Here is a 22,077-nt window from a genome sequence, read left to right as displayed (position 1 = left end):
TGTGTCTATGTGTCTTTGTGTGTCTGTATGTGCCTCTGTGTCTGTCTTTGTCTGTGTGTGTTTGTATGTGTGTGTTTGTCTGTGTATGTGGCTCTGAGAAGCCCCTAAGGCCATGATGGCAGGTTAAGGGCTCTGCGAAAGGGGTTACCCATTCTGGTGGCAAGGGGCCTTAGGCTGGAGTGTCAGGGGGAGACTTGGGGCATTAGCTAAGAGAGAGGACTCTGGGTGAGGCCACAGCAGCTGTTCCCAGGAGTGAGCAAGAGCCACTCCTGGGTGTGGTCTTAGCCGGAGTCTAGGTTTCCTAAGGACACTTGACTGGCCTTCTGCCCTGATTAATCACATAATACTTTTTTAAAAAACTAACATTTATGGAGTGTACCAGGCACTGTGCTTAACACTCAATTCAGATTCTCTCATAGCTTAACATAGACTTCTGAGGTAGGGACCCAGTACCCCATTGCACAGATTGGGAAAGTGAGGTCTACATCTCTGAGTCACAGGGCCAGGGTTGGAGGTGGGTTCCAGCTGAACCTCCTTAGGCCTAAAGGAATAGATGAACTGTACCAGGGCCTCTGGGCCAGGGGCTCGTGATTCTAGGATGTGCTGCCCAGCACCCTGGGGCTCATCTTCCTTCCCTGACCCTCCACAAATGGTTTGGTTTTCATTGGGGCAGAAGGTGAGGAAAAGCCAACCAAAAACCAGTGGGTGATTCTGCTAGCAGCAGACTCTTTCCTTCTTTCATGGGTGGGGAGGGGCTATGCTCGAACAGCAGCTCCCAAGTCCTGAAGACTCTTTGGGGACCTCCTAGTTCTGGCCTGGGAGGGGTCAGCTGAGTGGTCACTTGGTCAGGCAAGAGGGTGAAAAGGTGCAGGTGGGGAAAGCATATGCATGGATGTGTGGACAAGAGCGGTCACAGGCTAGCCACGGACTCAGGCCCCAAGGGCCTGGAGGGGTGGGGGCCAGCCTCCTTGCTTCCTGTGGTCCACTGGCACCCTGACCTAGGACCCTCACGACCCCCTTCATGCTGGGGCATCTGGGCGTTAGTGGGGCCTGCACACCCCACAGCAGGTGTACGTCCTGGCCCAGGAAAGGTGAAGCTGGAGCCTAGGAGCTCCTGCAGAGCCCTTCCATTGGCACAGTGCCTTGGGGAACTCTGCCAAGCGACCCCTAGAATGGGGGTTGTGGGCAGTCACTCTAGGCACCGCAGCACTGTGCTGGGGATGTTGCAGCTGCCTGGGAGTGATTTCACACAGTCCTCTCTGCCTCCAGGGTCACCCGGAACAAGGTGGGGCAGGAGGGGGAGAAGCACTGAGCTCTGGGGGGCAGCAAGGTGCAAGACATGAACTCTGACCTCATCTCTTTGGGGAAACAGACACATCTATATATACAAAGGAAAAGCTAAATGAGCACAAGAGAAACTGATTAAAGACTCCTGGGTGGGTGGTTGAGGAGAAGTGATAGAGGAGGTTGGGAGGGTTACTAAGGGATTGGGGAGAAGTGGGGTGGATGAGTCCTCTGGAGGAGAGAATGGTGTGAGTGTAGACACAAGTGTAGACATAGGGGATGTAAGCTGGGGGACAATGACTGGCCCTGGAATGATGGGGTCAGCTGGGAGAGCTGGGGGGCAAGATCTGAGCAATCTATAGATAGGGGTGTAGGACCAGACCAGAGTTTAGATTTTACTGTGTGTGAACATCATTGGCATCACAGGTTGTTTTTCTTTTTTTAAAAACAACAGCTTTATTGAAATACAGTTTACATACCATACAATTCATCCATTTAAAGTATGCAGTATGATGGTTCTAGTGCTTTCCCAGAGCTGTGGAACCATCACCACAGTCAATTTTAGAACATTTTCATCAGCATCACAGGTTTTGGTTGAGGAAGCCCTGCGTGGGAAATCTTTGCCGAGAGGCTTGGGTGCAGGTAGAGACACCAGGGTCAGGGAAACCAATGCGGAACAACAACCAAGGTCTAGACCTACGGTCCAAAGGGCCTGGGGAGCTGAGAGGATAGACGCCCGAGGATCAGGCATCCCATGGAGGGTGGGGACTGAGGGGAAGGCGAGACCTTCTCTCTGGGGTTTTGGGCTTTGGCAGCTGAGGGGAGGGTGGTGCCGCCTCCATGTAGAGAGAAGCCCAAGGAGACCTGAGGCTTCTGGCTCTAGAAGAGTAGAATTTTAGGGGACTGCAAGTTGTCCAGGTGGGGATGCCCAGAAACTAAAGATGGAGGTTGCAGAAGGAGGTCTGTGCTAATTTAGCCCAGATATCTCAGCAGAGGAGAACTTAGAGTACAGCTGAAGGTAGAGTGCAACGCGTGACGGGCACCCGCTGTGTAGTCGTGGGAGCAAGATCGCAGCCAGTCCAGGAGACAGAGCAGAGAAGCCCCAGGGGTGGGAGAGAACCAAGAGCATGGAGCCAAGTGGAGTCCTGGATGGGGGAGAGAGCCAGAGACTCCACTTGCTTGTGAACTTCCAGAAGCAGGGGTCTCTTCACCCCAGTGCCCTGCTCTGCAATGGCACTCAGTGCATGATTGTGCAGTGAGTGCTTGAAGCAGTCAGTGATTAGCTGGCAAGGATGCTGAATTGAGCTCAAGGACCTTGAGAATGGAAAAAGGCCCTTTGAAGCTGTGGGTGACTATCAGTCAGGGTGCATTCAGGAGACGGAAACCACATAGTGATTTGAACAGGAAAAGTTTAATGTAAAGGCCTATTAACTATAATAGGTGATTGGTGTAATAAGAGATTGGCTAGTAAGAAGCGAAAAGAACTGCAAAGAATGTAAAAATGGCATATATGAGAATAGCCACTACCCCCAGGGTTACCATGGAGTGCCCAAGGAAGAGGCCCCAAGGGCTGAGATCCTGATCTTAATGGAGAGGGCATGGCCATGGCTGCCTGGATGACAGGAAAGTGCCATGTTGGCAGAACTTGCTGGATACCTGTCCTCTGGAACTCACTGGAAATCCATCCTTTTGGGTCCCAAGGAAAGTTGTTCATGAGGAAGTGTGTCACTGGAGCACACTGCTACGAAACTACCCAAGGGGAGTGTTGGGTGAAGTGCTGCCTGCTGCTGACTGTCACACTGGGAGAGCCAGGCACTGGTGAAGCTGTGTGTGGCTCAGGAGCCTGGCACTGAAGAAGCTGGGACAGGACAGGACTGGGCACTGGGGAAGCCACCGAGGCAGCAGGAGCTGGCTCCTCAAGATGTATACAGCGAAGGACCCCTCCAAGAGAACACACTGGATCTGAAGAAAAGAGACATCTTTCAGTGTCTCTCTAGTTCCCTCTACTGCCAGTCTCATGTACCCACTGCAGAGGAGGAATCTGAAGGGCCCATCTGTTCTCACAGAGCAGGCTATGAAGGGTGAATAGGTATACTGGCACAGGTTCCTGCTTTGGCTACAAAGCTTTCATTGCACCCTTTTACACACACCTGAACTCCCCTGTAACAACAAAGTAGCCCTATTTCTACCTATTGAGACAAGCTATCCTTACTGAAGGGTACTTTAACTACTTTTCCCCAAATGAGGCGTCTCACCAATAATTATGTCAATCTCTGTCTACATGGATAACCTCAAATTCAGTCACAGTCCCACCGAATATTCTGTTACCCAAAGACTCAATTATTGGCTTAAGTTCCAATAACTTGTATATAAAATAATGGGAAGAAAGAGGAAAAGGAGGACAATTACCATGTACACATATATATCAAGTAAATAGAAAATACACAAAACTATTACAGTTCTCATTTCTATTTTTGTTCACAAGGCCACATTCGGTCGCCGCTTCCTTCTCCCATTACCCATCCTGTGTTCCCTCTGTGCTCAGCTAGGACTTCAGCAGGTCAGGCTGCTTTCACCTGGTGGTGACCCGGACCTTGATTCTTGAAGGATCTAAATCCTCAGTGGTACCCCCCCACCTCCTTTTTTGGCTTCTGTAGTTTTCCATTAACCCTTACTTTTGGGCATGGAAGCTCTAAGAGGGACCTGAGAGAATCTCCTGGGTTCTAGACAGTCTTCCCAGCCACACAGTTTCTCCTTGGGAACTAGGATCAATCACTCCAGCCAGTGGAGTAAGTCTCTCTCTCTCTCTTTTTTTTTTTTTTGGTCTGTTGGTTCAGTGGCGTAAGGGATCCTGAAAAGGCTGGCGGATGACTTATCTTCCAGAGGAACCATTGTGGTGTCCCCTTTGGGGATTACAGCATTCAGTGCCCCTAGAGGGTTCAGAGATATGGGATGGGGTGGGGACCAGATGCAGGGGTCAAGGGGCCGGTAAGTAAAGAGGCTCCGCAGCCGGCAGGTGTGGGCCATTCTTTAGAAACGCTGGAAAGGCAGAGAAACACGCAGATGTAGACCATGAGCCACCTCTAGGGAAGGACGGAGTCAGACCCGTGCTCATGGCTGTCTGCACCCGACAGCAGGCCCATCAGGGTCCACGTGGCTGGTTCTCACATGGGCTTCCAGCCTGGCCACCCTGTGCGCCTGACTCCCAGGGCGTGGGAAGTCCATCTGACAGCCGCAGCACACATGGCAGGGCTTCTGACTCGCCACCCTCAGAAGTGCGTGCTCCTTTGTGTAAGGCTGTATTGGCTCATTTTGGCTCCCAAGAACAACTTCAGCTCACAGTGTCTATTTTGGGTATAAACCTTTTTTCCCTTCTCTGCTTTTGGGGCTGTGTCATGGTAACCATTAGGATGAGCAGAAGCGTCTGATTCTACTCATCTCTGGTTTGGTGTGACCATAAATACTCATGCTGGTGGTGCCCTGGCCTCGAGGGTGGTGGAAGAGCCACACATCATCCTGCTATGACTCCAGAGTGAGACACATAGGCTTTAAAGTGGGGAATAGGATGGCAGGATCCTTGGCCTGTTACCGGTGACTTTTGGTGTTCTATGGGCAGCTGGTGGTTTGGGTGAAAGTCAGTAACCGTAGGGTGGTGAGCATCTCGCTCGTGTTGTGAGGGAATGAGTAGTGGGAAGGTGGCACTGAGACCTCTCCCTCCTTATCCGGCCCCAGTCTTGTCACTGAGAGAGGCTGTGGCAGGTAGAAATCTCTCTCTAGGAGGCCCCGATGTCTCCCCTCTACTTTCTGCTGACCCCCAGCTCACCAGGCCTGGAGCTTATCACCACCCTGGCAGATGATTGGATAACGTGGGTACCAGATACTCTCCTACCTTCTGTCACCCACAGGACTCATTTGTACCTGCCCCTAAGCTCAAATAGGAAATTCAGCCATGAGGCTGTTATCTGTGGCTGGTGTTACATCAGGGGCACAGATACAATCTGGGGTCTGTGTTCAGCATGCTTACACATGACTGAGTGCTGCCAGGTGCATAAAAACTCCGGAGTTAGACAGACCTGGATTTGTCGTCCTGCCCTGGGACTTTCTACCGGGGCTATGTTGGAGAGGTAATAAACCTCTTTAAGCCTTAGTTTCTCCTATGAAATAAAAATAGAACCTAACTTCATAAACTTTATAGGATCGTTAGAGGGTGAAATAGGACAATGCATGTCCCTTAGCACAGTGCCTGGCACCTGGTAGGCGCTCAATAAACAGGTGAATGAATAATGAATGAATGGCTCCTGCCTTGGGCAGGGCACTGATCATAAGGTTGTGTGCCTATCACCACCCCTGCTCCTGCCCCACGGCAGACAGACCTAACCGGGAAAGGGAGACTAACTGGAAATTTTGTTTTCTGACCAATCTGTGCCCAAAGTTAATACAGCAGTTACATGCTAATTGTAAGAGATCATGATGGAGGAGAAAACTGGGCTGTGGGTGGGACAGATCTGGCTTTATATCTGGCTCTGCCACTTACTAACTGTCCTTCGGCAGCTTCGTTAACCTCTCTATACTTCATTTTTCTCACCTGGAAAATGGGGATAAAAATCGTACCCACTACAGAGGGTTGGCTGGAGGTGAGGATGAGGGAGATGTTGACATTGTAAGGCTCTTCACAGGACCCGGCTTGTCACAGGAGCGTGATATATGCGACTCCTGTTTGAGCAGCGTGCACTCACGGCACTCCCGGGATTTCAAAACGAAGGGAAAGCCGTGGGCTGGATTAGTCAGGAACAACTAATTGTTAAAATTTATGGAGTATGTTTTCTGTGTCAGGCTCTCTTGTAAGCATTTTTAATGCACTTCATTTTAATTCTCACAATAGCCCCGTGAAGTGGTTACTATTTTCCCCATTTTACAGCTGAGAAAACTGAGGCACAGTTTTGCCTCAGGTCACAAAGATGATAAGTAATCATCACACAACTGCCAGGACTTGAACCCACTTACCAGGCCTCCTAGGGAAGATTTACAGGCTGGAGATTAGCATATGAGTCAGGACTGTCATCTGCAAGGCACAGACCCACTCACATTATGAGAGGTTGGCAGATGCCCTGCCTCCAGGTACAGCTAGATCCAGGGGCCCAGACAATGACTTGAGTGTTCCAGCCCTCAGTCTTCAACCCTTTGTTCTCAGGTGAGCTCCCGCCCCCCCAACCAGCAGCTCCTGACTCACATCCTATGATATTAGCATCTTTCCACTGTGCCAAAGCCTTCCTGGGAGGCCTCTGATTGGCCCTGCCTTGTCACATGCTCCCTCTAACTGAAGTGTGTGTGTGTGGGGGGGGGTCAGCACAAACAAACAACACCCCCTGGGAAGGGGGGGAAGGTAACTAGATAGACTTAAGCAAAGTCCACTGCAAGAAAAGTAGACTTCAGGTAAGAAGAAGGACCCACTAAGAGATGGTAAGTATTTTTCAGCAGTTTGGATAGAGACTTGAGATGGGGCGGGAGGAGCTCTTATGGTGATAATACAAGGACTGTTTTTGATGGAGCAAGGATTCAGGTTGTGGGCAATTATGGTTTTGTTTCTGGAAGAAGATATTTCTCTGCAGGCCCTTGTTGAGGTGAGACTGTGAGGTGACAATCTAGTTGTTGCTGGTTGAAGTATGCTTGGAGTTGAGACTCGGGGTGATGAGCTTGGGGGATGCTGATGGTGTCGGTGTTGGTGAGGAAGGTGGGAATGGCGCTAGGGACAGTGTAATGGTGAGGGTGGGAGGGGACATGGCAGGGGGCCGTCTAGAGGCTACAGGAGATGGTTGAATTGTGGGCCTTTGGTCTGAGGTGGGCTAACGAGTGAGCCAGGGTCGTGGTTAGGGGATAGGCAATGGTATGCACAGGTGCAGTTTGGGAGGGATGTGAGGGAGGTGCACCATGCTGCGCGTAGTCTGGACTGGGTGGAAATGACGTATTGCAAGAATTAAGTATTTTGCGAGGGGGGTGTGGAGGGGCGGGGAGAGAAGTACAACTTTTATAGCTTGCGAAGGAGCTCTGTGGGTGTAAGGAGCTGATATGATTACTCTGTAGGGTGCGATGGTTTCATAGAGCAGCAGAGGTGGTGGGGCCTGAGCTGTACTCTTACGGAGGAGGGTGGGGGCCACGCCCAAACAATGGTTGCAATTGGGCGGAGGCCTCAGTCTCATCCCCATCCTCTCTTTTAAAAAATCACTTTTATTTCCTCACAGTAGTACATGCATATAATTTGAGACGTCAAATGGCACTAACGCCTCTTCACCAAATGCAGTTGTTCCTGGCCTGCTCCCACCCTTGTCCTCAGAGGCAACCGCTTTTAACCATTTCTTCTAGCAATTTTATACTTACATTTCTGAGTAATGTGCCTATCTTTTGACTCTTCCATTTTAGACATTTTTCATCAATTTCCTGTTTAGTAAATAAGAATTTAGTTCTCATAGATGGCCACCCTTTCCACTCTCCAACCATCCTCCTACATAGTTCTCACAGGCATACTATTAACAGTGACCTAGCAGCATTCCTTCAGAAATGTTTTATCCATATATTAATATATAGGTAAGCATGTTGTAGGCAGGAGAAGAGCCCCCCCAAAGACAGCCACATCCTAATCCTCTGAAGCTGTGGATATACTGCCTTACATGGAAAAAGGGACTTTGCAAATGTGATTAAGTTAAGGATCTTGAGATGGGAGATTATCCTGGATTTTTTGGGTGGGCCTAACATAATCAACAAGGGTCCTTAGAAGTGAAAGACAGGCAGGAGAGTCAGAGAAAGAGATGTGAGTCAAGGAAACAGGGTCAGAGTAATGCAGCAGAAGGAAGACTGGCCATTGCTGGCTTTGAGGATGTAAGGAGGCCATGAGCCAAGGAATGTGAGCAGCCTCTAGAAAGTAGATTTTCCCCAGAGCCCCCAGAAAAGAATGCAGCCCTGCCAACACCTTGATTTTAGCCCAGTGATGAGAACCATTTTGGACTTCTGACTTCCAGAGCTGCAAGATAACAAATTTGTGTTGTTTTAAGCCATTAATTTTGTGCTAATTTGTAACAGCAGCAAATAAGAAATTAATATACTATGTAGTATCACCCACATACGTACATACATATGTGTGTGTATATACATGTACTTGTTAAATCAGCTAATGCAACAGCTGAGCCTTATAGTGTACTACAAAAGTTAACTTTCTTTTTGTTTTGAAGTTAATAATTACCTTGTGTTTTCCTCTGCCTTATTTTCTTTGTCCCTTTTGCTAATTCCTGCTACACCTTCTAATAGCTGTCAGTATGGCTTTCACAAGGCCGGTCATGTCACGTATTACATGTTTCAGTGCCATTTTTTTGGTTACCCATTCTCTTGCTCTCTGCACGTGTGGCATGTTGTAGCTGCTGTCCTGTAACTTTCTTTGTGGTCATCCTTTGCATCCCTTTTGCCCTTCGTCTGGTTGGAGTTTCTCTTTTCTGGGTGTCGTGTCTTCCTCTTGCTCGGTTTACCCCTCAACTTGGAGCACATCATTCAGGACAGATGTCTGTCAGTATCCAAATCCATTCAGTTTCTGAATTCAGGTAGTAGAGTAGGAACAGTGAGTGACACCTGTGGTTCTGTCAGGTTGAAAAGAGGTTCAGTGGGAGAGGGGACTGACCATGCCTGAGTCTTGAGGGTACTGCTTAGACTGAACAGCGGCCTTCCATGGCTTCACCTGCCTCTTTCATCTTAGTGCCTTTTCTTTTCTCCTATGTCTAGAGGACATCTCTCCATGCTTCCTGAGAAAGGAGTGTTTGAATATACCTTTATTCTACTCTCACACTTAAACAATAATTAGGCTGGATAAAGAGTTTTAATTAGAGAATTATTTTCAGAATTTCAAGAGTATCGGTCCTTTGTCTTCTCGCTTTTCATATTAATGTTGAGCAATGTGAAGCCATTCTGATTCCCGAACCCTTATATGTCGCTGTTTCCTCCCTTTCTAGAAATGTGTGGGCTCTCTGTGTGGCCGTGTTCTGGAATTCACAGGGATGTGCCTTGGTGGGGATCTGCTTTCATCCATTGTGCGGGACATTCAGTGGGCTCTTTCAATCAGGCAACGCATGTCTTTCAGTTTGGGGAAATTCTCTCAAGTTATTTCATTGGTAATTTTCTCCTCTTTTTATTTTCTTTCATAACTCCTATTTTTCAGATCTGGAAACCTCTGTACCAGTTTTCAAATTCTCTTTTCCATCCTCTGCTATTTTCTATTTTTCTTTTTTATAATTAAATAAATAAATAAATATTTATTTATTTTTAGAGTCTCTTCACGTTTTTTATTTATTTATTTTAAATATTACAAATGTCCCTTTATCTCCCCAATGACCTGTTCCACCCCATCCCACCCCCCTCTTCAGTCCCCCTCCCCACCATTGTCTGTGTCCTTGGGTTGTGCATATATGCATGTAAATTCTTTGGTTACTCTTCCCTCCTCTACCCACCCGCCCTCCTCCATCCCTCTGACATTCGTCAGTCTGATCCATGCTTCCATGTCATTGAATCTGTTCTGTTCATCAGTTTATTGAGTTCTTTAGATTCCACATATAAGTGAGATCATATTATGTTTGTCTTTCTCTGCCTGGCTTATTTCACTTAGCATAATTTTCTCCATCCATACTGTCCCAAAGGATAAAAGAGCCTTCTTCTTTATAGCTGCGTAGTATTCCATGGTGTAAATGTCCCACAGCTTTTTTATCCACTCATCTACTGATGGGCACTTGGGCTGTTTCCAGATCTTAGCTATTGTAAATTGTGCTGCTATGAACATCGGGGTGCATATATTCTTTCTGATTAGTGTTTCAGGATTCTTAGGATAAAAAAAATTATTTATTGATTTGAGAGAGGGGAGAGAGAGAGAGAGAGAGAGAGGAAGAGACAGAGACATCAGTTTATTATTCCATTTATTTACACATTCATTTGTTGCATCTTGTATGTGTCCTGAACGGGAATCGAACCTACAACCTTGGCGCTCTAACCAACTGAGCTACCTGTCCAGGCTTATTTTTCCTTTTAATATACTCCTTCTGTTGAGTTTTGTATTTCTGCTAACATGATTTTTATTTCTAGAGTTCTTTTATGTTCTCTGAATGTTCTTTTTTAGTAGCATCAGGTTCTTTTTTCATGAATGTAGTATCGCTTCTGTGCATAAAATGTGTTTCCTCCAAGTTGTGTTTGGTTTTGTGTTGGGTGTTTTTGGTTTTTTTTGGTTTATTTGTCCTGGTCTCTCTCTTCCAAGTTAGAGACTTTCCTTAGATGTTTAGTTGCCCTTGGTTGTCCTTTTAAGGTTATGAACAGGGGTCTAAAAAGCTGATTGGAATATACAAGCATGATGGTGGGGCTTGTTGACTTGCAGATCCACTGGTTGACCTACACAAGCCAAGTGGACACCATTTGGGTTCTGGTGTCAGTGTCTGTATCCTTAGGCCTTTCCTCTTAGACTGAAAAGAAGATACTGGTTTGGCTGCCAGTGTTCTAGGACCCCAGTGGGGGAGTAGCTGGTAGCTCACAACATCACATTTATAATAACCTTCATGTCTTTGGTTTTGGTATAATACCTTTGTTCTCAATTGGCTAGTCAACTCTTTGTGCAAAGACCCTCTGTTTTGTGCTCTCCATGGAATAACCCTTCTGACTTCTGGGGGAGGTGGATCTAGGGGTTTTGCTTCTTTTATGCCATCCTCTTTGTTTTCACACATCCATCCTCTTCATCCCTGTTCCCGGAGGTACCTGGTGCTGTCATATCAAGTGTCTTTTAAGGACTCTGTTGTAAATCAGTTTCCATGTGCCGCCTGAAATTGGCCTGTCACAAGTCTGCTTTCCAGACTCCGAAATGTCACTGGTGGTGTCTCCCCTCTGTTCAGCCCAATCTGTGACTTTACATCTTATTTAAAAACTCTTTCCACTAAGTTGGATTTAGAAGATCCTGAAATTTGGTGTGTATATTCAAAATCCCAATTCCTTTTCCACAACAGATTTCTCATTGAATAGTAATGACGGTGACCATGTCCATTGTGATACCAGGATGATGGGATTCCTTTAAAAAAGTGTTTTTAAGTTGTTGTTATAAACATTATTCATGGCCACTGTGGACATTAGAAATATAAGGAAGGAAATAAAAGCTGCTTCTCCTGGTGGTAGGGTCTTGGCAAGGATTTCCCTCTGGTGGTGTGTTTGGGTGTAGTCTTTGGTGTGGGTGTGGAGGAGCAGCAGGGCCATGCCTTGCAAGAAATGTCATGGTGGACGCATGCCTCTGTGTTTGGACTGTGGGACCAGGAGCAGGTCACTTCCCTTGGCAGGGACACTTCAGGGAAAAAGGGAAGCTTCTAAAGGCCAAGTGGGAAGTACTGTGCCTAGGCCTGGACCTTGGCTACCGCAGTGGGTCCCTGGAGTGGTGCAGGGCATGGCCTGCCTGGCCACGTGCTAGATGGTTTTAGATGGTGCTGGATGATTATGCAGGACACTTACTGACAGGCAAGTTCCATTGAGTAACATAGAGGAACCTAAAGATTGACCCATGTCAGCTGTATTTGCTGTGAGAACAGTGTATGCAGCTCAGATGTTGGGGTGCATGTGGAGGGAGGGGAAGAGAAAAGCATTTCCTTTCCTTTCCTTTCCAGGGTGTCTGTTGTCAGGTTAGTGCCTTACTGTCTTCTGCCTTTTCCTCCTGCGTCCTTTCTCTTCTCACTGACAGCCAGAGTTTTGCTGAAAGTGTTGTTTTCTTACAGAAGCTCCCTGGATGTTTCTAGGCCTCAGGGCAACATTATTTGCCTCTTTACTTTGGGCCTGGGTCTCCTTGGATTCCATTCTGGGGCTCTTGAGCTCTCTTTTGCCCTTGGGGCCTCCAGCAGTTTGGCTGGGCTGAGGTAGAAGACAGTCTTGTAGATCATCTAGCGCAACTGTCCAATCTGCGGATGAGGAAACGGCCAGAGAAACCTGAGTCAGGACTAGGACACAGCCTGCTGACTCCGGGCTCTGTTTTCTCACCAGACTCTGCCTCTCTTAGCTTCCACATCCTTTTGAAGGTTTTGATGTGGGGGTGGTTGGGGGTGTTTGTGCTAACAGACGGAGTGGGTTTGAGGGGGACTTGCTGGTTTATAATGGATGGAAGCCTCGTGGAGTGGAGTTCTGGGTTGGACCAGTTCTCGAGTTGGCTTGCAGGAGTTGTTTCTGTAGGTGGTGTAAGTTGTGGGGACAGATGTCATGGAGACCCCTCAGAGCTTTGGAGAGAGAGAGCCCTGGATCCGAGCCTCTGCTTTGACACTGAATATGGACAAATCCTAACCTTTCCAAGCCCAGATTCATCTGTAAATGAGGGACAGTAATAATACTAGTAGCTGCCCAAGGGAGGAAGACCTGTCATGTGCTTAGCATAGTGTCTGACACATGGAGCTCTCACCATCGCCATCTCCCCCCTCCTGTGATTGGGGCAGTGGACATTCACTGAGCCAGCACTGTGCTAAACTTGGAAGCATGCATTGCACCTCAGGCTTCCTAGGGCTCACCTGTGGGGCGTGGAGCACCTGCAGCCTCTCTGGGTTTTAACTGTCCTGGTCCTAAGGAGGCCCCCCCAGCTTCAGCTTCCCCCTCCACACCCTGGGCAGAGCCAGGACTGGGGCACCCACCTCCCAGCCAAGTGCCTGTCCCTGGGGAAGGAGCTGTGCCCCAGGGAGACCCAAGCCTGTGCTTTCTCTGCTTCCTGGTTTTCCAGGGAGCCTGGCTGGAGGGGGATGGGAGGAGAAGCCCTGGAGGGAGGGGGAGCCCAGGGAAGCAGAACAGGAACTGGAAGGGGAAGGGTGTGGGTGGGCTCAGATCCAGCCTGCCTCCCACTTTCCTCCCCCTGCCAATCCCCTCCCCGGCCCTGGCTGGCGCTCTGGAGGCAGGGGTTTGGCCCACATCTCCTGTGTCTAAGTGCAGAGGGTTGAAGCCCGCAGCACTCCAACCCCCAGCTGAGGCCTGCGGCTTTGTTATTTCACTGGCATGAGGCCCACACCTGAGGCAGGGAGGGTGAAAATCCCCTAAAATTCAGCTGTGTGGGTTCGAGGGCCCCCCCTCAAGCCTACCAGTTTCTGAAAGCAAATGGGGTGGCAGAGAGCGGGCCTCGCATCCTCTCTCTGCGTGGCCGTGGCTTCTCCAGCATACCGGGGTGTTCTCACCCCAAAGCACTACAGACCTAGGCCCTTAGCCTGGCTGCAGCCAGAGTTCACTCTTAGATTTCTCTGAGCCCAAGCGCTGGTCCTAAAGTAAGGTGACATTCATTTCGCTACATCCTGTATACTGCCGTGCTCATTCACTTCCTCCACATGGGGTGCGAGCGGTGTGGGGGTGGCGCTTGGAGATCAGGAGGAAAATGTAGCTGGGCTGGGGACCTCTGGGATTTCCCAGGGGGTGGTTGGGGTGGGAGGGTTATGGGAACCTTTCAAAGGAAAGAATAGAAGTGAATGAAGTGAAGGGAGGAGGCGGAAGGCAGCTGAAGTCCCAGAAGTGGCTCCCACTGAGCCACAGCAACGTGGACACCCGGGGAGACTGTTGCTGCTGCCTCAGAGGCAGGAGGTGGCCCTGAAGGAAGCCAGGCAGTGCCGTGCCTCTGTTTCCCCCGCTCCCTGGAGGGCTAGGCTGGCCTGCGCTGCTGGTGAGACTGGGAAGAGGCGTGAGGTCAGAGGAACAGTCCTTGCAGGCCAGCACAGCCCTGGGGCTGAGGGCCTAGCCTTGAGGAGGGGGTGGGGTCAGGCGGGCCGGGTTGGGGGTGTCCTACCCTGCTGACCCCTCTTCTCTCCCCCAACAGGTGGAGCCATCAGAACCCCAAACCCAGGCAGCCTGAGGCAGAGTTTCACCGGCCTTTTCCACTCAGCACTCGGATCTATGTCTAAGTTTTAACTCTTGCTTACAAAGACTACGAGAATTCCTTCCGCAAAACCAAGCAGCCCTCCAGCCCCGCGCAGCCCCAGCCTGCCTCCCACCACCCAGCTGCCCGCAATGCCCTCCAGCGGCCCCGGGGACACCAGCAGCTCCACTCTGGAGCGGGAGGAGGACCGCAAGGTGAGCAGCTGGCTCTGCTGGGGACCTTCTAGCCAGAGCCCAGGTGGGGGAGGGCCTCTTCCCAAGTCACAACAGCTCAGGTGTGCTGAGCGCTGGACCGCGCCACTCAGTCTTCACACAGGGCACAGCCAGGACTGGTAGCCCTATTTTGGTGACGAGGAAACCGGCTTGGAGAGGTCAGTCAGATCCTGGTGGTAGAGTGGGGATTTGAGCCAGGTAGTCAGGCTTCAGGACCCAGACTCCCCCTCCCACCCCCATGCCCCGTGGTGTGTGAGCAGAGGTTCAAACCCTAGATCTGTGCAGTTGTTGGGTCGGCCTTGCAGAGTCCCCAAACCTGGATTCCTTTTACTAGCTGTGTCCTCAGGTGAGTCACTTTACCTGTTTTAGCTGCCTCTGTTTCTCCAAGGGATCCACTAGCTTCTGGAAGGCCAAAGACAAGTTCAGAGGGGCTCGGTAGATGTGAAGTCATTGAGGGCACCCCCTCCTGCACAGACAGTCAGGCACAGGGCTGCGTTGTGCTGTGCTCAGTGATACCAGTCACCATGGAGATGGTGATTTCCTATCCCCCACCCCCACCCCAGGCTGCCCGTGGAGCTAGTGACTTCCTTGTTTTTAGAGCTCCACGAGGGGTGACCTCTTGGCCCTTCTGCCGAACTTCCGGGTGGGCCTAAGTCAGATAGACAGGCTCAAAACTGGTGGGAGGGAGTGCTGCTGGGTCTCTACAGGCTGCCTTAGGACCTCACGAAACTGTGCCACCTACAGGCAAAGCCCACTGCACCCCCCTCAGGCAGTGGAATAGTAAACCCCACCCCCAACCTTCTGGGGAAGCTGTGCCAGCCACTGGCCTTCCTGGGGTGTCTTATCTGCCATGCCCTGGTCCCCACAGTTCTCTCTGCCTGCTACTCTTTCCCTGAGCAGGGGTGAGGGGTGGTGGTTTTTGGTGGTACCAGGGAGTAGTAGGGCGTGTTCGTGGGGCACAGTTTGTCTTTCTGGAATCAGGGTGGATACCTAGTACCAGGTGCGGGGCCCTGAGCACTCTGAGGAGTGGCAGCTCTGAGACCTGCTCCCTGCTCACCTTCTTCCTGGGCTTGCTCATTTTTAGAGTGTGTTTCTGTTTTCTGGGTAGTTTCCATCAATTTGGTCCTTTAGGGACAACCCTTGTAACAAGTGGGGCAAGGACAGATGGCCCTAGTTTGCAGATGAGGAAGCTGAGCCCAGCTACTCAGTGGTGGGTCCAGATGGGAGCCTGGTCTCCCTCCTCCTGGATCAGAGCCTTTCCCACAGAGCCTGCCTGTGTGGGTCCTGGTATGGACACACACACACACATGCACACACACACACACACACAAACACACACACACACGGGTGCGTGGGAGCATGAAGCCCAGACACCTGCCTTCCCAGCCTGGAAACCTACTGGGTGCCATGGAGGAGCGCATACCCAACAAGCTGGAAAGAAAGTGCCTGGTGCAGCCCTCTGGGCAGGGCTTCTAGGGGCTACAGGTCCTGCCGCCATAGAGTTGGGGCCATCTGTGGCCACCTGTGCTCTTGAATGGCAGCTGTGGCCGTGGATAACTCCATTCCTCCTTGAGCCTGGCTTCGCTCCTCTGTTGGATTAGGTGACCCTGACCCTCCTCCCCTGGTCCAATGTCCTGACTGGTGCTGACACAGCTTTGTGTCCATGCACCTGCAGTTGGTGATCAGCTGTCCCCCACAGGTGGGGAAGGTGGGAACAGCCGAACTAAACTCTTCCTGGTACTAGACTATGCTGCCCTGAGCAGCAGAGCCCCTGCCCTTCCAGGAGGAGCAATAGATGGGGCTCTCTATTATGACAGTTCAGAATAGAGAAAGAGCACTGGGTAAAGAGTCAGTAGTCCCAGGTCTCAGCCCTGCGCATGCCACTTTCCGAAGATGTAACTTCAGGCCATCTGGGCTTGCGTTTGCTCAGCTGTGAAGTGGGGATAGTAACTCTAGCTGTGCCTGTTCTACAGGGTAGTTGTGGAAGTCAGATGAGGTCATGGGCATGGAAGTGCCCTGCAGACAGCAAAGTCTGGTCCAATTATGAGGGATTACGATTGCTATTATTATCTACCCATAGTAACTGCTCTGGCTCAAGTGGCAACAAACACATACCCAGCCCCAGATCCCGGTGCAGATAGAACGAGCTGGTAGACAGGGGCTGGGGCACGGCACGCCCACAGCACACATGCTGGCTCACCTGGAACACCTCCCTGGCACCTCTGGGCTGGCTCCCAAAGCTCCAGGGAGTCACCCAGGAAGGGTGGGTAGAGATACTGACAGCTGCCCACTGCTGCCTATGAAAGGCAGGCCTAGGGTGCCTTGTTGCTACAGAGGAGGAAGATGGGCTTGGAGCCCAAGGAGCCTGGCAGAGTTGCCAGGGGTACCTGGCACAAAGCAACTACTTGGGAGCCAGAGGGAAGGGGTGTGGCCACCCACTGGCCCCTTCACTGCCTGGCCCCACGTGCCCTTCCAGCCACCCTCCAGACCACGCCTCCATGCACCTTTCACTCCTGTACTTCCTGGAGCTGCCAGGCCTTTGTTTATGCTGTTTCCTCTGCCTGCAATGCCCTTTCCCTAATTTTCTCTCTCCTCTGGTCAAAGCCCTTGCTTCAGTCTGCCTTGAATTACAGTTTGTTGTAAACCAGTGGTTCTCAGGATGTGATTCCAATCCATTCTCCCATAGATGAATACTTAGGTTGTTTCTTAGCCATTGTACGTAATGTTGCAATGAACTAGGGGTGTATGAGGGCATAATGCTAAGGGAAGTAAGTCAGAAAGGGAAAGACAAAACCGTATGAATCCACTCATGTGGAATCTTAAAAAAAACTGAACAAACAAACCAAAACCAAAACAAACTCAGAGAACCAGAGGATAAAAAGCTTGAGGGGTAGGCAAAGGGGGAGGGGTTAATTATATGGTGATGTGTAATAACTAGACTTTTGGGGGTGATCACTTTGTAATGTATACAGGTGTCAAATTACAATGTTGTACACTTGAAACTTACATAATAATTTTAAAAATGTAATTCCTAAACCAGCAGCACCTGGAAAGGTTAGAAATGCAAAAGCTCAGGCCCCACCCCAGACCTGCTGAATCAGAGGCTCTGGGGAAAAGGCCCAGGATTCTATGTTGTAACCAGCCCTCTAGGGAATTGGAGAAATACTGGTGTGGATAGTAACCAGCCCCGTGGAGGGCAGGGCCCCAGGCCTAACTAACACAGAGTAGGTGCTCAGGAAATATTTTGCAGATAAAATAGAAAAGAAAATGAGAGTGGGTAAGGCCCCTTCACAGGAGAGCAATCCTAGAGCCCAGGATCAGGCGGGCGGGGTGCAGAGCTGTGGGTGATGGGCTGAGGTGGCCACGCTGTGGCTGGGCATGCACAGAGAGGTCTGTATATGTGGTATCCGCCTGGCACCTGCCCACCATCCCTTTTCCCTGCAGCCCCGCCAGCCATATGGGGGGCTTCTTGGGGAAGCTGGGAGGAGGCAAGCTTTGGGGATATGAGCTCCTATGCTCTGGCCAGGGTGGGTCAGCTGAGTAAATGTGGGCCACAGCAGAGGGAGCAGGAGCTGGCTTTATGGGAGATGGGTGGGAGGTGAGCAGCAGGGAAGCCAGGAGTCTTGGTGCTGGCTTAGAGGGGATTATTGAGGAGGGTTCTAGGTCCTGTGTGGAGGGGAAAGAGAGGGGCAGAGGGGACCAAGAGCATTCCAAGCCCTGGGGCTGGAAGGACCTCCTCAGATACCCAAATATGAATCGGTGACTGGCCAGGAATCCAAGCCTCTGGCTAGGTCCCTATCTTCTGCTTCCCAGTTTCTTTTGGCCAAGATACATTCAGTGCTGATTATCTGCCAGGTGCTCTTTTAAGCTCTGTACTTGCATTCTCTTGTTTTATTCCTAGAATTGCTTTATAAAGTAGGTGCTATTTTCATCACTTAATCTTATTAAAGACTAAACTGTTGCTCAGAGAGGTTATTTTGCTTGCCTAAGGCCACACAGCTAGTAAGTGGTGGTGCTGGGATTGGAACCCAAGGCAGCCTGTGCTGTTGGCTTCTGTGCTCTTCAGACTCCCTTCTGCATTAAGGGAGATAAAGTAAATGGCGCCTCCTAGCTGTGATGCTTCATAGTCCCACCCACATTTCTTCTGCTGCAAGTTCAAGTGTGTTTGTTTAAGACTGAAAGGGTGGTCAGAGAATGCTTTGGTCTGTGTAACAGTACTCTTTCCCTGGGGTGGATGTCAGAGGCATTTTCATCTCCAGCAGGAACTCACATACACAGGCTAGCATGCATGATTGTGGGTTCATATGTATGTGTGCGTGCACGCACCCCCCCACACACATATACCTACTCTTCAATGAGTACACTGTTATGCACACATTGCTTCTCTTCTTCCCCCCCTCCCTCTTTGTCTTTCTTCAGTCTTAGGTACCTTTCCAGGTCCCTGGTAGGGCTTCACAAGTCTGTTGCAAAAACTGAGTTAACATTCCTGGAGGACCCAGTAAAGGGAAGAAGACAGGAAGATACTTGCCTGCTGGGTGGTAGAAACCGCAGCAAGGGGAGCACACTGGCCCTGGGGGAGCACAGCAAGTGTGTGCGTCTGTGTATGCGTGCATGTGTACTCTCATATAGGGCCATTGCTGTGGCCAGTGCTCCTCCCTCCTCACCTAAGTCCAACCCATAGGCCTGTTGAGTACTGATTTCTCTTGGACACCAACCACTTTCAGTGCTCTGGTACGAAAGCTTAGGGGCATCTTTGGGTGGGGTTTCCCCCAGCCCTACTCTCAGTTGTTCTTGCTGACCCACAGGTCTGTTGTCTGCCCCTGGGCAGCTCTGCCTTTATTATACTCAGATGCCCACACATTTCACTTGGGGCAGGCTCTTTGCTTTATAAGAGTCACTTTAGGGGTCGCTTAAATAGCATTCCTCTTAGTACATTTAAACAGTTATAGAAAAGGCAGCTTTACATTTACCTCTTCAGGAACACAGCTAATAATGGCACATCCATTTTTAGCTCAGGGGAGTCATTAGGTGCTTGGGCATGTAGAGCAGACATGTGATGTCAACTGTGTCCACCGCTAAGCTGACCAGGACCTACATTTTAGGCTGCAGGTTCTCTAAAATTCTCTAAGTTAGATATTATCACATGTCAAGTTTAGCTAACCTTGCAATCAATAGTCTTGAGTGAGGGTCAGTTGAGCTCTGGAGAGAGACCTGTGTTTGAACCTGGACTCTGCTGTGTGACTCAGTGATGTGACCTCCAAGCAGGGAAACGGGAGGTTTACATGAAATGATGTGTGAGTGCTTAACACAGGCCCTGGCACATATTAAACTAGTCTTATGATTTATTTTGGATATCTACCTATCTGCCTACTTCTCTGTCTGTCTGCACATTTGCAGTATAGGTCTACCAAAGCCCGAAGGATTGCCATGGGAGAATGCAGAAAACGCAGACAGGAGTGGGAATGGTGTGGGCTTAAAGTCTGCAGAGAACCCAGCATGTGGGCAGAAGGCTATTTCTTTCTGGATCTGCAGGCACAGGCAGGCCTGAGGTCCCTTCTCCCTTCACCCATTGAACAGAAGCAAAACTGAGGCAAGTGGCAGGAGACCTAACTTCTGATGGGCAGGGCTGTGGTTCAGAGGCCCAGGTGAGGAGCCACAGCTGGGACCAATGTCCCTTGGATCCCTCCTGCCCTAAGTGATCTGGCAGGAGATGGAATCCATCCCTGCCAAGAAGTGGGCCCCATGGGGCCAGGGCGGGGTTGGGCAGGGGAGCTGAGCTCAGCTCTGCAGAAGGGAAGAGGGCAGGCAGTGAAGTGAGCTGCAGTGGGGTGTCCTAGGACGATTGGGAAATGGGGGAATGCCCTTTCTGGCACCTAGACAGGGCACAGGGCCTGGTCATGCCCAGCAGCTGCCTCTGTGGAGAGCCACAGGGCAATTAGGGATATTGCTTGTAATCATCCCACTTAACATTTGCACAGGGTAGAAGGGCATATAAAAGAATTTTCTTTGCCCAGCAATCAACTCACTTGATCCTCACAATAACTCAGGAGGCACCTACTGTCATTATCCCATTTTACAGATGAGGTTAAGAAATTTGGCAAAGGTCACATGGCTGTGAAGTGGTTTTATCTGGATTCTTTACCTCCATAAAGCAAGGGTGCCTGGTGGGGTGGAGAGGAGGTGGTGGGCTGTGCAGAGCCTGGGTGGGCTGCTGAGGGAGTAAATGTGAGTGGTCTGGGGGTGCACAGGGCTGCTGGCAGGGAGTGGGCACGCTCCACATTGACCCTCAGCACAGTGTCAGGTACTTATCTGTTTACATGTTGTCTTTCCCTCTAAATTGAGCACCCTATTTGCTTATCTTTATATCCAGTACCCAGTAGGTACACAATAAATGTTTTTGAGCACACCTGTGGTCCTGGCCTCCCAGCTGCCCAGGGACCACAGAGGTGAGCACTGTGGGGCTGCAGTCTGCTGGGTATGTGCTTGGTGGGTTCTCATTCTGGAAGACAGTGAGGCCCCAGCATGGCACACAGGGTGCAGAGGAGGGCCTGGAAAACCCACAGGCATGGTCATCTTCAGCCATATAGCATTTACAGAGCACCAGCAGTATGCAGGGACTGAGAACCTGTAGGAGACTCAGAGGGGCCAACAGGACATGGCTGCTGCCCTCTAGGAGCCTGGTGTTTTGGGAGGGATGGGAGGCTTTCATCAATCATTATTATGAGGTCCACTAGGCAGCCAATGAATATTTGTTGAATACTGTTGAATAATTGAAATAAAGGGGTGATAAGCTTTGGGAGGTGACTGAGATGGGGAAAAGCAGGGGCTTTGGAGGGCTGTGTGGAAGTGTGATCACCTACAGTGATTCTAGTGGCACTGTGTGGAATGTGGCCATTCACACCGTCAGCCTTTGTCCCTGCCCATCCTCCAGCAGCACACCCTGCCGCTTATCTGTCTGCAGGCCCAACCTGGGCCGGCCATGTATGTGAATGTGTGTGTACGTGAGTGCGTGTGCACAGTGTGCCATGCGGGGTCCTGTGGCTGCAGCTCTGCAGACCTGGTACTCAGGCCGCCCAGAATGGGGTCTGCCGGCCGGAGGAGCCAGTTCGCTTCACTGAATTTCACAATCACAGACAGGCCCTGGGACACCAGCCAGCCAGCTGGCAAAGGCTGTACGTGCTTCTTGTCCCAGGGGGCCCGGGCAAGTGTCTGGCTAGATCCGGCAAGTTCATCCCCTCTACTCAAACACCAACTTGAGACATCTGCTCAGCGGATGCTGGGTCAGTAGCATCCGGTGTACATTCTGAAGGGAGCACCAGGGAGCACGTACATCTGGGTGGCTGTTTCTGGGGGAGGCCTCGTGGGATGTATCTCTCTTGGAGAGATTGGTACTGTGTCCAGGTGTGAGGCCCCTGGGACAGCTGTGTGTGATGTGTGCACGTGAATGCTGGTGTATGCCTTTACCTTGGTTTGCCTGCATGCTTGTAGTTTCACTGTGTGCACACACTCGTACTCAGGTGTGTCAGTAGCACACTGCATAGTAGGGTATAGTGGCATGTTGCAGTGGAAAGACCCAGGGGCTGGGAATAAAAAGATATAAATTTTGATTCTAAAGGCCTCACTTCCTGGCTCTCTGATCTCTGCTGGTTAGATAACCTCTCTGAGCTTCAGATTTCCCACCTGTCTAATGGGAAA

At 50.4% G+C, this 22,077-nt stretch overlaps 1 protein-coding gene across 1 annotated transcript in view; it reads left to right on the top strand.

Annotated features, from left to right (window-relative positions):
* DNMT3A (DNA methyltransferase 3 alpha) overlaps nucleotides 1–22,077 on the top strand; it is a 99,328-nt gene that overhangs the window by 11,746 nt on the left and 65,505 nt on the right. The window contains exon 2 of the mRNA XM_081156552.1: nucleotides 14,111–14,364. Coding sequence (XP_081012678.1) covers nucleotides 14,302–14,364 — 63 coding nt within the window. The 5' untranslated portion in view covers nucleotides 14,111–14,301. The remainder of the gene's footprint in view (nucleotides 1–14,110; nucleotides 14,365–22,077) is intronic.

The sequence above is a fragment of the Miniopterus schreibersii genome (assembly GCF_964146895.1).
Source record: "Miniopterus schreibersii genome assembly, chromosome: 13".
NCBI classification, from domain to species: domain Eukaryota; kingdom Metazoa; phylum Chordata; class Mammalia; order Chiroptera; family Miniopteridae; genus Miniopterus; species Miniopterus schreibersii.
Note: the sequence above shows the minus strand (reverse complement) of the source record. Positions and strands in the feature narration are given on the sequence as shown.